The following is a 15590-nucleotide window of genomic DNA, read 5'->3' as shown; positions in this document are numbered from 1 at the left end:
GACAGGACCTATATACATGCAATTAATGGAGAGATGTTAGAGCGGTTAGGGGTTCGGTGCCTTGCTCAACAGCACCTCGGCAGTGCCCAGGAGATAAACTGGCACCTCTGCAGCCACCAGACCACGCTCCATTCATGGTCCAGACAGGGACTCGAACCTGAGCTACTGCCGCCCGTTACAGTGTAGCACATCTGCTAGATGCAATGGTAGTGTTACTTTTCATACCTTCACAGTATTGATAAAGCACCTCAACCTGCTCTATAATGAAAATACACATGTAAATCTCACTTTTTACAATATGGCTCCTTAAACGTTAAGGGTATATTGCTAAGATTAGTGTTATTAAGTATTAATTAAGTGTTTTTTTTTTCTTCATACATTTTTATCAAAGGTGTTCCCTATCACCTACTGTACATTATGTTCAATTCCAATAACACAAAGACGTTTTGGCCTCACCTATCCGCCAGTGACCTTGCGTTCTCAACAGTGTGCTGCAGAGTGTCCGTAAACACAGTGAAGGCACAACAGTGGTGGAGGTGTTGGCTTTACATGAATCCCAGTGAAACCTCTGAGTCAGTAGCAACTATCCATCACTCTGCTATCAAGCGAGGTGTTTACCCCTCAACTATGTGAGAAGGAGGTACAGTATAGGGCAGGGGACCACAGTAGAAAAAAGAAGTCGACCTATTTTAGATGATGCATTTTGTTTAATCAAAACATCGCGTGGCAGTGTGAAGAACATTTCATGGCCTAACACCACAACCTGAATGTATCACATGTGACCATTCTTCTGTGCTGATGTGAGGCCGGATTTCTGTTGTGTGACTGCAGCACTGACCTCAGCTGTCATAATGAGGTGCCACAGGGATACTGTCGCAATCACACACACACACACAGACAGCAGTGCACAATACGTTTAACGACCAGACACTTTAATTGTGTGGAGTTGTCGAGGCATGAGGTCAGAAAGGAGGTTTCTGTCAGCGGTCCTGTCGGAGGCGGGGAGGTGCTGATGTACGGACGTCACATTTCAGTGGGTACTGTACATTGTTCTGCACCACAAGCAAATCAAATCAGAATACTTTGGCTGCTGGATTAAAACTTCATTGCCATTATTCTGGATTTATCTCCAAGGATCAATATTGGTAAAGGATCCTGTCTGCGTTCAATGTCAGGTGATGGTAGGCTGGTAAATACTCTCTCAAATAACGACAGAAACACTAAATTAATCAGACGTGAATATGTGTGGAGTGTGGAAGAATGCTTTGAGATATACTGAGAAAAAAAAACATTTATTAAAAGCTTAAGTTACAATAGTTAAGGATAAAAAGTCACACAGCAGATACAAACTGCATAACAACGTCATTTAAAATCATTACAAGGGTTCAAATCCATACAGAAGATACAAACTGTATAACCAGATTTAAAAAGGTCAAAATCTTAAAAAAACACTGGGTTTAAATCCATACAGAAGATACAAACTGTTTAACTACCAGGTCCAGATGGTCAAAACTAACAGTAACGTTATGTGAAGTTCAATGCAGTGGGTATAAATATTTAAAAATACAACCATATGAACAAATCAGAACCAGATTTAAAAAGTTAAAAATCTTAAAAACCCGGGCAAAAGCAAATGAATGCAGCTCAATGTTTCACCCTTCTGAGTAATTTAACAATTCATATAAAAACATTTAACCTGTGTGATCGTTTGTTTTACACAATGAAAGATATCATGAGAGTGAGAGATCTGATAACCTCATCTCGTGCCCCAAAGGATAAAACTCAGTCATTATCATCAGTAAAAAAATGCACCTCTATGGGACTTTAGTGTGTGTGTGTGTGTGTGTGTGTGTGTATGTGTATGTGTATGTGTACGTGTTCAGACGGTCACTGTGAGCGCTGCAGGGTTTATGGTGATGCTACTGTAAGGTTCGGTCTGCTGAACAGTCACCTGACGAGCAGACAGCAGCTCTGAGGGAGAGAAACATCACAGATTAATACATCCACATGTCACTTAAAATATGAAATATGTCTTTGACTATTAAAATGCATCTTGGTCCCAGCTCCATGGTTTCCTCCCAGTTATTTTAACACTAACAACTTCCTAATTGCTCTCTCTCTGTCTTTATAACTGTATGAGATCAATATCTAGGTCGTCGGTGCTTCACTGAAGAACAGGAACATTATGTGTTCATTCTCTGATCTCCTCACCCAGAAGTTTGTAGAGCGTGTGAGCAGCAGTGGTGCGGTCGGCCTCTGGGGGCACCAGAGACTCAAAGGTGACTTTTCCAAACATCTGCAGACGGGAGGACACCCAGCTGAAAAACACCAGCAGTGTGTGAGCAGTGCATGATGGGATTCAACCTCGCGGACTGATATGGTCACATTAGGAATCAAGCTTCCATAAGTAATAGTTTTTATTGTCTTTTAAAGCAATTTGAATGTTTTCTTAACCCATGAATTTGACTTGGGTCCTTACTTTTGTGTCGTCACTAAGACGATTCAAAGTCAACAGAAAAGAGCTTAAAAATGCAGTCTATTTACCATTTATGCCTTGTGTCTGAATGGTGCCTTACCTAAGAGTACACTTTCCAGTGAAACTAATGATTATAGAGCCACTGTTACTGCTATGAATACAACTCCTGTTAGAACTGATTTACATGAGAGTGAGTCAGATAGATCTTAACAGGTTCATGCCTAAATGTCCCATTCCTGGCTTCTTACAGACCGACACTGTAACGCAGATGATTTATACAGCAGACACACTCAAAGTCCACCATAATTCCTGTTTGTAACCCTGGGAGAAGAGGTGAACAGTGAAATGTGTCTGTGGCTCAGGGTCATCCCTCAGGCATGCTGCTTCTATTTTGAATTTCAAAGCAGGTGTCAAACAAAGTCGGATGTGGGTCAACCTGTGACGCTGGAGGCAAAAAGGGCTTTTCCAAATATAAACATCTCCTTATATATATATATATATATATGTATGAGCTGGTTTACCTGCCATGGCCACAGTCTACCTTTATTCAAATAGACGCTCAGTGTAAGATAACGCGCCATGACACAAACACATTCATCACCTCAGGGTTATTCTGACAACAGTGCTAGAATCTCAACACAAGGGAGCACCAGAGCAATGAACACGGGTCCAAAATAAACACGCTCTTCAATGGATTCTCTTCTACCATCCAGTGTCACCATAGGTAATCTGACGTGTGTATATCCAGAGTGTAAATAACCAGCAGCTTGGTTTACATGAAGGTGTGTGTGTAAGCTTGCTTGTGTGTGAAGTACCTCAGCATGTCCCTGCTCTCTGTGTCAGTCTGAGCCTCGGGCATCTCGACGTTCTCCTCCGCTATAGGCTCCATCTGTAGATTGGCCTGCTCCTGTGGAGACCTACACACACACACACGTACACACACACACACACGTACACACACAGTGATCGATTTCTTCATCCATCTACCTGTTTGTGTGTGTATCCATCTGAGACTCACCATCTGCTGACAGGAGTGATCACATCGCTTACAGATCTGTCCTCTTTGGACATGTCCAGGATCACGTCTAATACGGCTGATGACACACACACACACACACACACACACACACACACACACACACACACACACACGCACGCATACACACAATGAATAGCTGGCAGCTTTAAGCAAATCATGTTTTTATGATGTCGCCAAAACATGATGTGAAAAGCTTATTTAATGTGTCTGAGAAAGAGAGGAAGACTTCTTACACGAGCCGTCCGCGGGTTGTAGTCCTGACTCACTGGATATCTGAGAGAGAGAGAGGGAGGGAGGCAGAGTTTTGTGAAATAGAAACGAGCTTTATAATCTAATTTGTCTCATCACTGAGCTGAACACTCAGTTGGCGGGCTCTGACTGCAGGCCGGCTGGCTAACCTTTATTACTGTAGCCACAGTTTCACAAATAACCTCTCAGATTTGAGCCCTGCGTGACACTGGAGTTTGGGAAGAATAGATTGTCATTTTTCTCCCCTGCAGACATTAGGACATTATGTGGTACCGCGTAAACAAAACAACGCAGACCCACCTCTCTCATGCTCGAGTGCCTCCTCTTCCTCTCTGTCCTCAGCATTTCCCTGTCCTGCTCTGACTCCCTTCTCGCCTCCTCTTCTTCGTCCTCCTCTCTCTGTCGTTCCCAACGTCCAGGCAGGGCGGTGAGTGAGGCAGACTGTTTCCACAGTGACTGGAGGTCAGCGTGGAGGAGGGCTGTGGAGGGGTCAAAGGGCAGTTGTTGGTCAGTATTTTGTATTTTCTTCATCACAGCTGCTGTAAATTGCTCATAAAAATATTTCAGAGGCCCTGCAAGGTTGTTGTTGATTAAAAACACGTTCAAAGAGAATGAGTTAGACTCTGGGTTGAGTTTCTATAATATTTACGTGTCCTTGAGCACCATTCTTTCTTTGTTTGTCTGTCACCTAAACATGTTGAGTCCAAATTTCAGAGCGATTCATTTAACGTTCTTAAATATGGATTTCTTTAATTTATTTATTTGGAATACATTTGCAGATACTGCATCACTTGTCAGACATATTTTAAGTGTAAAACATTAATGTGACTCTGAAGAAAAAACAAGCTTTTTAATAGTCTTGTCATTACTCACAAGGATTAAATTCATCCCATTCTTATTTTTACAGATGTTCATGGGTTTATGGTGTGATAGTTTGGACCATGACACTGAACACTGTTATGTGTTAATGTTTATTTAATTATTGTATTTTATGATGCAAATTCTGCCAAGTTGTCAGTTTCTTTTAGTTTTGCCTATTGAGTGCTTCTTAATGACATTTTATAATTTCATTATTTAACAAAAAGCTCAGGAATAATTGTGAATGTTATGTCAGTAGTATCAGTATTGGGCTTAATATAGGTGTAGCACTTAGCACTGACATCCACAGGGGGCGGTGAAGAGCTGAGCAGGAGTGGAACGCCTGGACATCAAGGGTAAATCCAACAATACCTCGGCCTGAGAGGAAGAGTAAAATATTAGCTCGATGATACAGTTTCATGTAGATCTCTGCTTTTTTCCCCCCTCAGTGTTCTTCAGAGTGTACATAGTGGAAAGGGAATGTCAATGAGTGTCTCAAAGGAGATTAAATAAATAAGGAATGAGGGAAGAAGGAAAGAAAAAATACAATCAATGAGCACTATCCCAGTGGGATTAGAGAGCAGGAGGAGAAGTGGAGAGCTGGAGTTTAATTAACTGAAACTCTGGTGAATAGACACTTTGAGGGCAAGTCTTTGATTACAGGCAGGCAAAAGAATCCAATTGGTCGGTGTCGGTGAACCTTTGATAAGAGTAAACTAGTTCAGCCAGCAGAGTCAAAGTAGCAGAACCTTGTGGTGCACATGAGCCTTTAAGGGCACCAAATGTCACTCTAACTGACTGGGATGCTTTAATAACACAACTATTGCATTTGCATTGTTTTATGACTGAGTTTGTGTTTCCGTACCAGGTCCTGTGTCTCAGCCCGCGGGTTTGTGATCTGTTCCTTCATTGCTCTTTCAGATATCTGGACCTGAGGGTCCGCAAACACCAGCTGACGCCTTCGACCTCCACCGGCCTTCCGAAGAGGAGGAGCACCCACCTGATGGCAGTGAGAAACACACACACGCACACGCACACACACACCCACAGCTTTAGTGATTACAGCATTGGTTCTATAAAAAGGACATCACACTCCAGCACACAATCTGGAAACTATGAATCTAAGTGTTGACACACCCACATGTGCTTTCCATTACTTGTTTCCAAAACCTAACTGCTCATGAGTCACTGCGTGGAATCTAAATTAAAGTTGATGACAACTGTCATGACAGCAAATGCTTTGTCACTTTCATATCTGTTTCCTACATATCTTTGTTTGGGAAGCAGGTAAATAAAAACTTGAACACACTAGTCATCACCCATCTCCCACCTCTTCATAGGGACTTTCTGTTGCTCTGTCTCCTTCTTTCCCAGATGTACCAGAGGGTGGAGTTGGCATGGCAACGTGCAGTGGGGTCATCTCTAGGGCAGCAGCCACTAGAGGACCCTCCATAGGGTGAACCGACTCCTCGTCTAGCAGCCACAAACTGTCCCGCTCTGCTCCCAGCACTGTGTCTTTCAGCCTGGGTACACAGACACACACACACACATACACACACACACACACACACACACACACACACACACACACACACACACAAACTAAATATATCTATCTGCCTTTCACGCAGCTAGTCATTACAGGCCAGGGCGAAACATACTGAATGATCAAATATGCAGATACTGTTCATGCATGGTTTATGCAAGAATCCTGAGGTTAAACTGACATTTTAAGACCATTTCAGTTCCAACCGGCTACATCTGCTCAACATTTGAACTCACATTTACAACACATTAGTTGTAAAATAGCACATAGCTAGGTAGTTTAACCCCCTGACATAACGCATGGTTCCTACACCGTTTCAAGTCAAATTTAAGCCCTTTTTAAGCATCTCAAGGTGCATCTTCAGGCTTTTACAGCACTTACAGCTGCGGTAAACTTCATATTTGTAAACAGTACACTTGTTCATCACATTAAATTAGACGTTATTGTCCTATGAACAAGCAACATGATGTTTTGAGGCAGATTTCTACAGAAGGACAACAAATGAAAGGAAAACTAACTCGACTAATAGATCCAGAGAAATTCAATCACCAACTCTTTTGATAATCTGTTGAGCATCAAAAGCCATTTTTCATGCAAAATGGCAGAAAGTCTTGTTTTCAGCTTCTCTGTGTTATGTCACTTATGCCATCCTATTTAACATACATTACAAGCAGTTTCAAGCACTTTATTAAAAATCCAAACCTTGAAAACACCACACTAAAATGCAAGTGTTTTCAAGGATTTCCAGCACGCGTATAAACCCTGTAAAGTTTTTATCAGGCAGCTCTCAGTGAGTGAGTGAGTGAGTGAGTGTGCTAATTGTGGTATTGTTGCTCAATTAACAATTTTATCAAACTTTAAATCAACTTTAAATACTTTTTAAGACCCTGCGGACACCGTGATCCTTTGACTCACTGATCAATAGGGGACATGGCTCCTTCACGTTCCCTGGTCCTCTCGTCTGTCTCCCGCTCCTCTACTTCTGTTTAACACACACGATGCACAGCGTCACAATGTGACAGAACACATGGACATAAATAAACACAGATGTTGCTTAGCTTAGCCACAACCAGATGACTGTAATTAAATAAACTGGATTTGCTTGATGTACCAAACCTCTTAACAGTTTCTTCTCTGATCTCTTACTGCTGTTTGAATGCAGGAAGTGAATCAAGGGTGAAAACAAACAACTGCTACTGACATGTTGTCCGTGTCTTTGATAAGAACAATAGGCACCTTTGTTAAAGCAAGGCAGGCGTTCCCACAGTTAAGAGATGTTCCCTCTCAATTCTCCCCTTTTTCTTTCTGACAGCAAAAGCACTCACACAGTCAGAACTGCCTTTTTTTTTTACGATTACAGCGGTGACCATAAAAGAATTTGAACGGTCTGACCGGTGCAGACTCATTACAATAGAGGACCACACTGTGGGACTGATCCACTAAACACTTTACAGATAATTGTCTTTACTGTTAAAGGTTAAAAGGCTTCGCACACAGTTATTATATCCACACCCTCGCCAGTTCCATATGTGGTTGTGTCAGTAAACTTGAAGATGTCCGTATAAGCAGAATCCAACTCATCCTCTTCAATAGAGCAAAATGATGGACGGTCAGGCAACACACTAACTAACTTGTCGTAAAATGGGCAAGTTATAGAGCGTTGTCACCAAAACATCCACCACACCCTGCACTGATGATGTATTTTCCTGTTAAGTCCCTACATTAGTGTTTACACTACAAAAGATAATGTGATCAAATGTGTTCCAGACCACCTCGGCGAGCGGTTTGAGTACTTGGATCATAATGCGTCTTCACTTTAGAGCTGCCCACTTGTGATGTGATCACCCGGGACACATTTTTAAAGCCAAGTGTAAACACGGTCATGTTAGATAAATAAGATAAATGTTAAAAACAGAAGCACACACCTCCGCGGAACTGGTCTGGTTGATCCATCAACAGGTCAATCTCTCTGCCTGTGGCTTCGGGAAGGTCATCTCCCTCATAATACTGATACAGAAACAAGGCAACAGACAAAAGTCAGAGGAGGGCAAAAGCAAAGAAAAAGGAGATGAGGATAAGAAACAACTAGTCTGTTTAAATGAATAATGTAAATAAAGTGATGTAAAACAGCAATAAAATACAGCAACCACAAAAACAGAAGCATATATAAAGACATAACTAAACTTTTGCATGCAAAGCAAAAACGAGCAGAGGGGGCGGTGGGGGGGTGTCGTGTGAGCCACATATCTCTGTAAACAAACTGTGAGTGCAGGCTGATGTAATTAAGTCAGATCTTATCAGGCCAACATTCACTTCATCAGCTGATGATGCTTCAGGAGGAGCATTATCAGTCCTTAAGTGACAGAATGAGGAGGGTAATAGTGTGTGTGTGGAGGTACTGCTCGACTTACTGTCGTGAGACAACTGCATTTTATGACTAACACCATTAAAAGCATTGTCTTCTTTTTAAGCACTGTGGACACTGAGGTGAACCCAGGACACTCAGTTAGGCATCAGGTATTTTACGTCCACAGTCCCCTACACCATTAACTCCCCTGCTTATACGCACCGTTTACAAAATAGATGGCATTTCAAAACTGTCTCCCATAAATGTCTGTTCTTTTTACAGCAGTGAAAACGACACACCTCCCGAAAAACTCAGTTTAAATCAAACAGACTGGACAATACAGAATCTGCACTGGCTTTACTTCCTTGTCACAGAGTGTGCTGCGAAGAGTGACAGAAAGGACCAACAAGCGAGCAGCTAACTTGTAACAAAGACTTTAACTAAAACTGTTGCAGGCACACGGTCTGCATCCTAGCTCAATGATTCACCGGGACACCTGATATACCGAAAAATGATGACTGGGATGTTCCCTGACCCTGGGCTGTGACAGAGAGGTTACCTCAGCAGCAGTGATGATGAACTGCTCCTTCTCGGTCAGGGAGATGGCAGCTGGAGGTGACCTGAAACCTGATTCAACACAACAGGAGGAATTAGGAGCAAAGCATGTTTGCAGCACAAGAAGGAGGTGAGACGAGCTGAGGTTCGCCCGTGTTTGAAGCACTTAAATCATCTTTTTCTTTACAGAGAAAATGAAATCTTGGCCTGCCTGCGATTGATAATACATTAGGTGCAGATACAATATGATTCATTTGCTGATGACACGAACATTTATTCACAATTTTCCAACAGGGGTGGAAATAGAAACCTTTCTGTGCCAGACGTTTAAATATAGACGATAATCCATTTATGGAATCTAAGCTAATGAACTGACCCAGTTCTAAAACCTTTGAAGATTATTATATTATCTTGAACAGAAACAGGCAAAATGTTACCACAACCACTATTACAAATCATCACAATCGGTGTTGTTGTTTAAAGTAGCTTGATTCAAAGTGAATAATCGCAGCAGTTCTATAAACATGGTTATACAGTAACCTGTGTCCCATTTCAGGTGAGTCCTCTTTCTAATGAAGTATGATATGTTTGGTCTTGAAACGGGACACAGCCACAGACTTTCAAATGGTAAATCATCAGTCTCACCCTGTATGTCAAGTGCGGTGTGGGGACTGGGCACCAGGGAGTGCTGTGAACCTGCCTCTCCAATCACCAACATTGGCTAGAAAACATACATTGCAAGTGTTATATAACAAGACAGAATACTGGAACAGATTCATCTTCTTGGATTATTCCAGAGTGTGCGTGAGCTGATCCTGAAGAAAACCACCTTTTCATTTTCAATATTTGTTGTATGTAAACATGAGGTCAGGGTTGTTAAAGAAACAAACTCCTTCAGAGGTAATGTGTTTTTTATTTTGCCTTTAGCCTGTTTGATACCTGAAGCTGATTCACTTATGTTTAAAATACAACCTGAATCTAAATATACAGCAGATTCGTCTATGCCTTCTGAATGCCACAGTCCAGTTTAGGGATCCGTTAACTCCCATGATAGTATTTCTACATTATTATGTCCATAGTTACGTAGCCTCACACTTTGGCTCGGTCCGTGATATAAGTCACACATGGTATTTCCACAGGGAAAGAACACAAGGAGGACAAGGTTCAGTCATGTCCACCAGATTTACAGCCCACAGAGTGAGTAAGAGTTATCCACTGTGATTTATCGGACAATACCAAAGCATAGTATAGAGGGATATGTGCATATGCTATGTTAGAATGAGAGTGACCTACACTTGTGTACGTAGGGCCATAAAACAATGACTCACTAGTAGTAGTGGGATATCGTAGATTTATAATTTATAAGGCGTGTCAAGAAACATACAGTATAATGTGGGAAACCCCTGAAAAGTAACATCACAAGAGCATATTGTACCAGGTCAACCTATATGTCCTTAAGCTTGGTGTGGCATATATATCACACATGTTAGCATGGGGGTTAAAAATCACTTGTAGCAGTTGAGCATTTGTGCTTAATGTGGTCAGATGAACCTACTTATCATTATCAAATTGAATCCTTTATCTATTTACTGCGGATTTGGACATCAGAAGTTAAAGCATTACTGAAAGAGCCAAACTCTCAAAGCGTCTTACATTAGAGGCCTTGCCTCATTTATTACTGTTCTTCAGACGTGGGAATGTTTCTTCTGGAAACTGCAGTTTTTCTGAGACATTTTCAGTTATAATAAATCAGGGTTCGCACACCTTTTCCAAGGTCAAATTCAAGCACTTTCAAGGTAATTTTCAAGTTTTTACCTTATGTTAAAGCTGTGGTAAATTACATGTTTCTACAAATACATATATATTATTTCACTTTTTTAAATTACGTTAAAAGAGATGGTATTATGATATAAACAACTAAAATGGTGTTGTGTAATGTGTGTGTAATAACAGAAGGATAATAAATTAAGTTAAAATTATATTCTACTGTTATTTGTTGTGAGAATTATGCAGATACAATTTCAAGCATTTTCAAGTACTATATTCAAGGATTTCAAGCACCTGTACGACCCCTGATAAATACATCATATATTAGGTACAGGGTAAGTCTAGTTAGTACTGAGTTTCTTGGATCAGCTTCAGCTTTGTTACATACATTAGGTTTCTTCAAATCATTACTACTATGAGTCATGAAGCTATAGCATGAGTTCAGTCAGGAAGAGGATCCTTTTGCATGCACAGGTGTGTTTTATCACACATCAGCTGATCACATCTATCCAATAGAACAGCGACACACTTACACATACATAGAGAGTGCAGTCTAAGAGTGTAGCCCAACAAAACTCAACCAATATCAAATTGGCCTGTACACAGTCACAGTCACCTGGTAATTCGCACTTTATATTAAATATTCACTCTCTAAATGTGAAGCAGGCTGGTTGGATGTTGTTAGCAATTTCTGTCCTGAAGCAGCAGCAGCAGCAGTTCCTCAGTATTAAATAATAATTATATAATAATATGTTTATTTCTATAGCACCTTTCAAGGGCAGACGTCACAAAGTGTTTCACAACCCCAGGCATAGAAATAAGAAAAATACAAAACAACAAATGGGTCTTGAGCTGCTTTTTAAATACATGCGCAGTATATGACTGTAGGTACCGTTTATGTACCTGCTTTATTTTATAGGGGCTGGGCAGTTGGTGTGATTCCATGAGACCGAAGAAGGGGTCCTGAGCTCCTTCAGTCTCCTCCATCAGGTACAGGCTGTCAGGCACATCCAAAGCCAACCTGCTAGACAAAGAGCGAGACGCACCAATGTTATCAACAAAAATATTAAAACATCACACACGTTTCGTGCTATACAGGCTAATGCTACACTTTCTGCACTGTTGATTTTCATGAATTTAACATTATAATAAAATATGACTGGACTCAGATTAACGCAGAGCATCTTTTGCATCTGCGGAAACAACAGCTGATACATTACTGCTGTTACATAACATGGCTAATTAAACATTTATGATGCCATTCACATGAAAGTAGCTGAATTTGTCCATCACTCACTCAATAAAACACTGCCATTTCCTTTTCAGTCTTTATTCCCCGGAACAATCTCCCTCATAAATATTCCACCAGACGCTTTTGAGCTCAAACATCCCTAAACACGTACAACCTCTGCACAGCTTAAAATTTTTAGCCGCCCAAGGAAACAAAACATTCTTCCACTGCGCGTGATCAAATCTGTCGTGTGTGAGTGCTTGTGGGTGTGCAGACCTGTCAGACTCAGCCATATCAATATAGGTGCATCTTTTAGAGCGCAGCAGGCGGTCAATAGTCTGTTGAATCTCCTCTGGAAAACAGAAAGGGGTTAAACCTCTAAGTGTAGTAGTTTCCTGCAGAAACACAAGCAGAGTCCTCATATTTAAGGTCTAAAATATCTGACATTACAAATGTAATGAAGGTGACCACACAGGTACGACCATTCTGCCTCCTCTCTACATCTGGCATCCTAGTTATTAGGTAGTATTTTCATCATGGGTCTTCATCATGGGTCAAGCTTATTTCGCTTAAACTCTGGGTTTATGGAAATCCACACCCTAGTCTTGACCAATGAAAATAAAATATTGAAAAATCATATTATAAGACTGAGATGACAAACGCCACCATACCATTCTATTTTATTCTACTGTTTGATGAAATGAAATACTGAATCCAAAACCCCCTGTAGACAACAGACAGTGGCTTCTCCTCCTGCTTATCATTATACATTGTATTGCACTGTTTTCATCAACCATGACAACAGCATGATTGGGAACCTGTCGGATGCAATATCAGTGTCACGGTGTAATTTAAGACCTGATGAATAGAGGCTGTTGAGACACTGAGTTTGATAATATTGCATTCATCTGCTCTTATATTGGCTTCTAAATTAGACTTGCCAGGGTTATTTGGGAAGCCTGCATTGTGCAGATGTATGACAACAGCACTGTTTTAGCAACAGACAAGGACAACTGTGTTTTCACATTTTTACCTAAGCTTGCCTTGGAAAACTGCCTAAAAGAAAATAATGTTTATTGTTAAACTGAAAATCCTCTCGCTTACTGACTGCATGATCTGCAAATGTAAACATGTATGTGGGTTTTATATTGCATTAAACAGACTCTGTTTTTGTCTCTCTAACCGAGCAGGAAGTTACAGTATATTATATATATATACATACAACGTAGTTTGGAGAAGAGTTACAACTGTTTTTCTACTCCTGCTTCCTCCACTTCCTTACCAAGCAGGAAACCACACTGCCTGTGGTAGACTACGACCACGCCATACTGCAGCTGAGACGACAGGTAGAGAGAGAACCGGGGCTTCGGTAGGTTGGGTTGTGGTGGAGGAACCTGAGCCGTCACATAGTCCAAAATGTCCCCGCTGTAATGTTAAGTATATAACAAAATGAATGATATGTTTTACATTGTATTTCTGTACTTACCTTCATCAGTATTAGACCTTCATCAGTACTGGTCCTTCATCGGTACTAGTCCTTCATCGGTACTAGACCTTCATCAGTACTAGTCCTTCATCAGTACTAGACCTTCATCAGTACTAGACCTTCATCAGTATTAGACCTTCATCAGTATTAGACCATCATCAGTACTAGACCTTCATCAGCACTAACCTTTATCAGTATTAGACCATCATCAGTACTAGACCTTCATCAGTACTAGACCTTCATCAGTACTAGTCCTTCATCAGCACTAGACCTTCATCAGTACTAGACCTTCATCAGTACTAGACCTTCATCAGTATTAGACCTTCATTAGTACTAGACCTTCATCAGTACTAGACCTTCATCAGTACTAGACCTTCATCAGCACTAACCTTCATCAGTACTAGTCCTTCATCAGCACTAGACCTTCATCAGTACTAGACCTTCATCAGTACTAGACCTTCATCAGTATTAGACCTTCATTAGTAATAGTCCTTCATCAGTACTAGACCTTCATCAGTACTAGACCTTCATCAGTATTAGACCTTCATCAGTACTAGTCCTTCATCAGTACTAGACCTTCATCAGTATTAGACCTTCATCAGTACTAGACCTTCATCAGTATTAGACCTTCATCAGTACTAGACCTTCATCAGTACTAGACCTTCATCAGTACTAGACCTTCATCAGTATTAGACCTTCATCAGTACTAGACCTTCATCAGTACTAGACCTTCATCAGTATTAGACCTTCATCAGTATTAGACCTTCATCAGTATTAGACCTTCATCAGTACTAGACCTTCATCAGTATTAGGCCTTCATCAGTACTAGTCCTTCATCAGCACTAGACCTTCATCAGTATTAGACCTTCAACAGCACTAGTCCTTCATCAGCACTAGTCCTTCATCAGTACTAGACCTTCATCAGCACTAGACCTTCATCAGTACTAGTCCTTCATCAGTGCTAGACCTTCATCAGTACTAGACCTTCAACAGCACTAGTCCTTCATCAGCACTAGACTTTCATCAGTACTAGATCTTTATCAGTACTAGTCCTTCATCAGTATTGATGAAGGTCTAGTACTGAAATGTTGCTATTTAATAAACTATTTTTTAATGTTCAGGAATTCAACTTTTTATTTATTTTACCTGATGGTTTAAAAAAATACTACAAAGATCACAATACATATGCAAAAATGTAACATATCCTTTATCGGGCCTGACTTACTTTGGTACCAATGTTGCTAGCATCAAAATCAGACAGAAAAGCCCACATTAGCCATCAGCCTGTGGATATTCTCACCATGTTCGCCTGACATTGACTTTGAGAAACTCTCTGCGGGTGACCCTGATACCTCTGGTTGCCGCTAACCTGTAAACACAACACATTTATACATTTTAGAAATAAAGCCTTTGCTGACAGGCTAATTTGTTACCGTGTAGTAAGGCTTTATTTTTGTTGTACTCACCAGATTGTGGAAAAACATCCAGTGTGGCGGTGGAGGACATTTGGGTAGTAAAACATTGTTACAGTTTCTAAATATAGCAGATATTCTGAGGAAAGAGGTACAGGTTTGGGGATTTAACTAGCTAATGGTAAGATGTTTAAACACTGGTAAGTTCGGTTGAGCGACGTTTTTCCCGCGTCAAATCACACCGGACCAATCAGGTTGCGAGATTGACCACGTTGAAAGTAAACACTCGTGATGCATTCAGGGACTATAGGGAAGTTTGAAAGTTAAGTTGGGGATTGAAGACAGGCCGTACTGTCCATGAAAGAATCAGTTACTATGGTTACGGCAGATAATTAGCAGCGGTGGAAAGTTAATTTACTCAAGTACTGTAATCAACTACAATTCTCAGGTACATGTCATATAGTTTCACTTTATGTGGAGGTCCAAACATGACTTCAGCAAAGAAGTTATAATATATTAATTATTTAATTAGTAAATGAATTTCAGTTATTTATTATAACCTCTTTGACTTTAGTCTCAATAAATAATTAAATACATAAATGCAGAAATAAATGTGTAAATAAC

The 15590-nt window shown here is 40.6% G+C and overlaps 1 protein-coding gene across 1 annotated transcript; it reads right to left on the bottom strand.

Annotated features, from left to right (window-relative positions):
* Positions 1 to 1879: 1879 nt before the first annotated feature.
* Positions 1880 to 15076, bottom strand: rec8b (REC8 meiotic recombination protein b; the record flags this gene model as incomplete). The annotated part of the gene is made up of 18 exons (XM_083936405.1): positions 1880 to 1971; positions 2212 to 2318; positions 3292 to 3393; positions 3495 to 3570; positions 3749 to 3788; positions 4065 to 4243; positions 4925 to 5000; positions 5488 to 5622; positions 5989 to 6145; positions 7084 to 7150; positions 8094 to 8175; positions 9075 to 9142; positions 9716 to 9791; positions 11741 to 11858; positions 12345 to 12420; positions 13351 to 13493; positions 14855 to 14923; positions 15021 to 15076. 18 exons carry the CDS (start codon positions 15074 to 15076, stop codon positions 1880 to 1882), a joined length of 1719 nt encoding a protein of 572 aa, XP_083792531.1.
* Between the last annotated feature and the right edge of the window lie 514 nt (positions 15077 to 15590).

Source organism: Echiichthys vipera (genome assembly GCF_963691815.1).
Source record: "Echiichthys vipera genome assembly, chromosome: 21".
Taxonomy (NCBI): Eukaryota; Metazoa; Chordata; class Actinopteri; order Perciformes; family Trachinidae; genus Echiichthys; species Echiichthys vipera.
The sequence above is the reverse complement of the archived record's forward strand: the minus strand, read 5'-3'. Positions and strand labels throughout refer to the sequence as shown.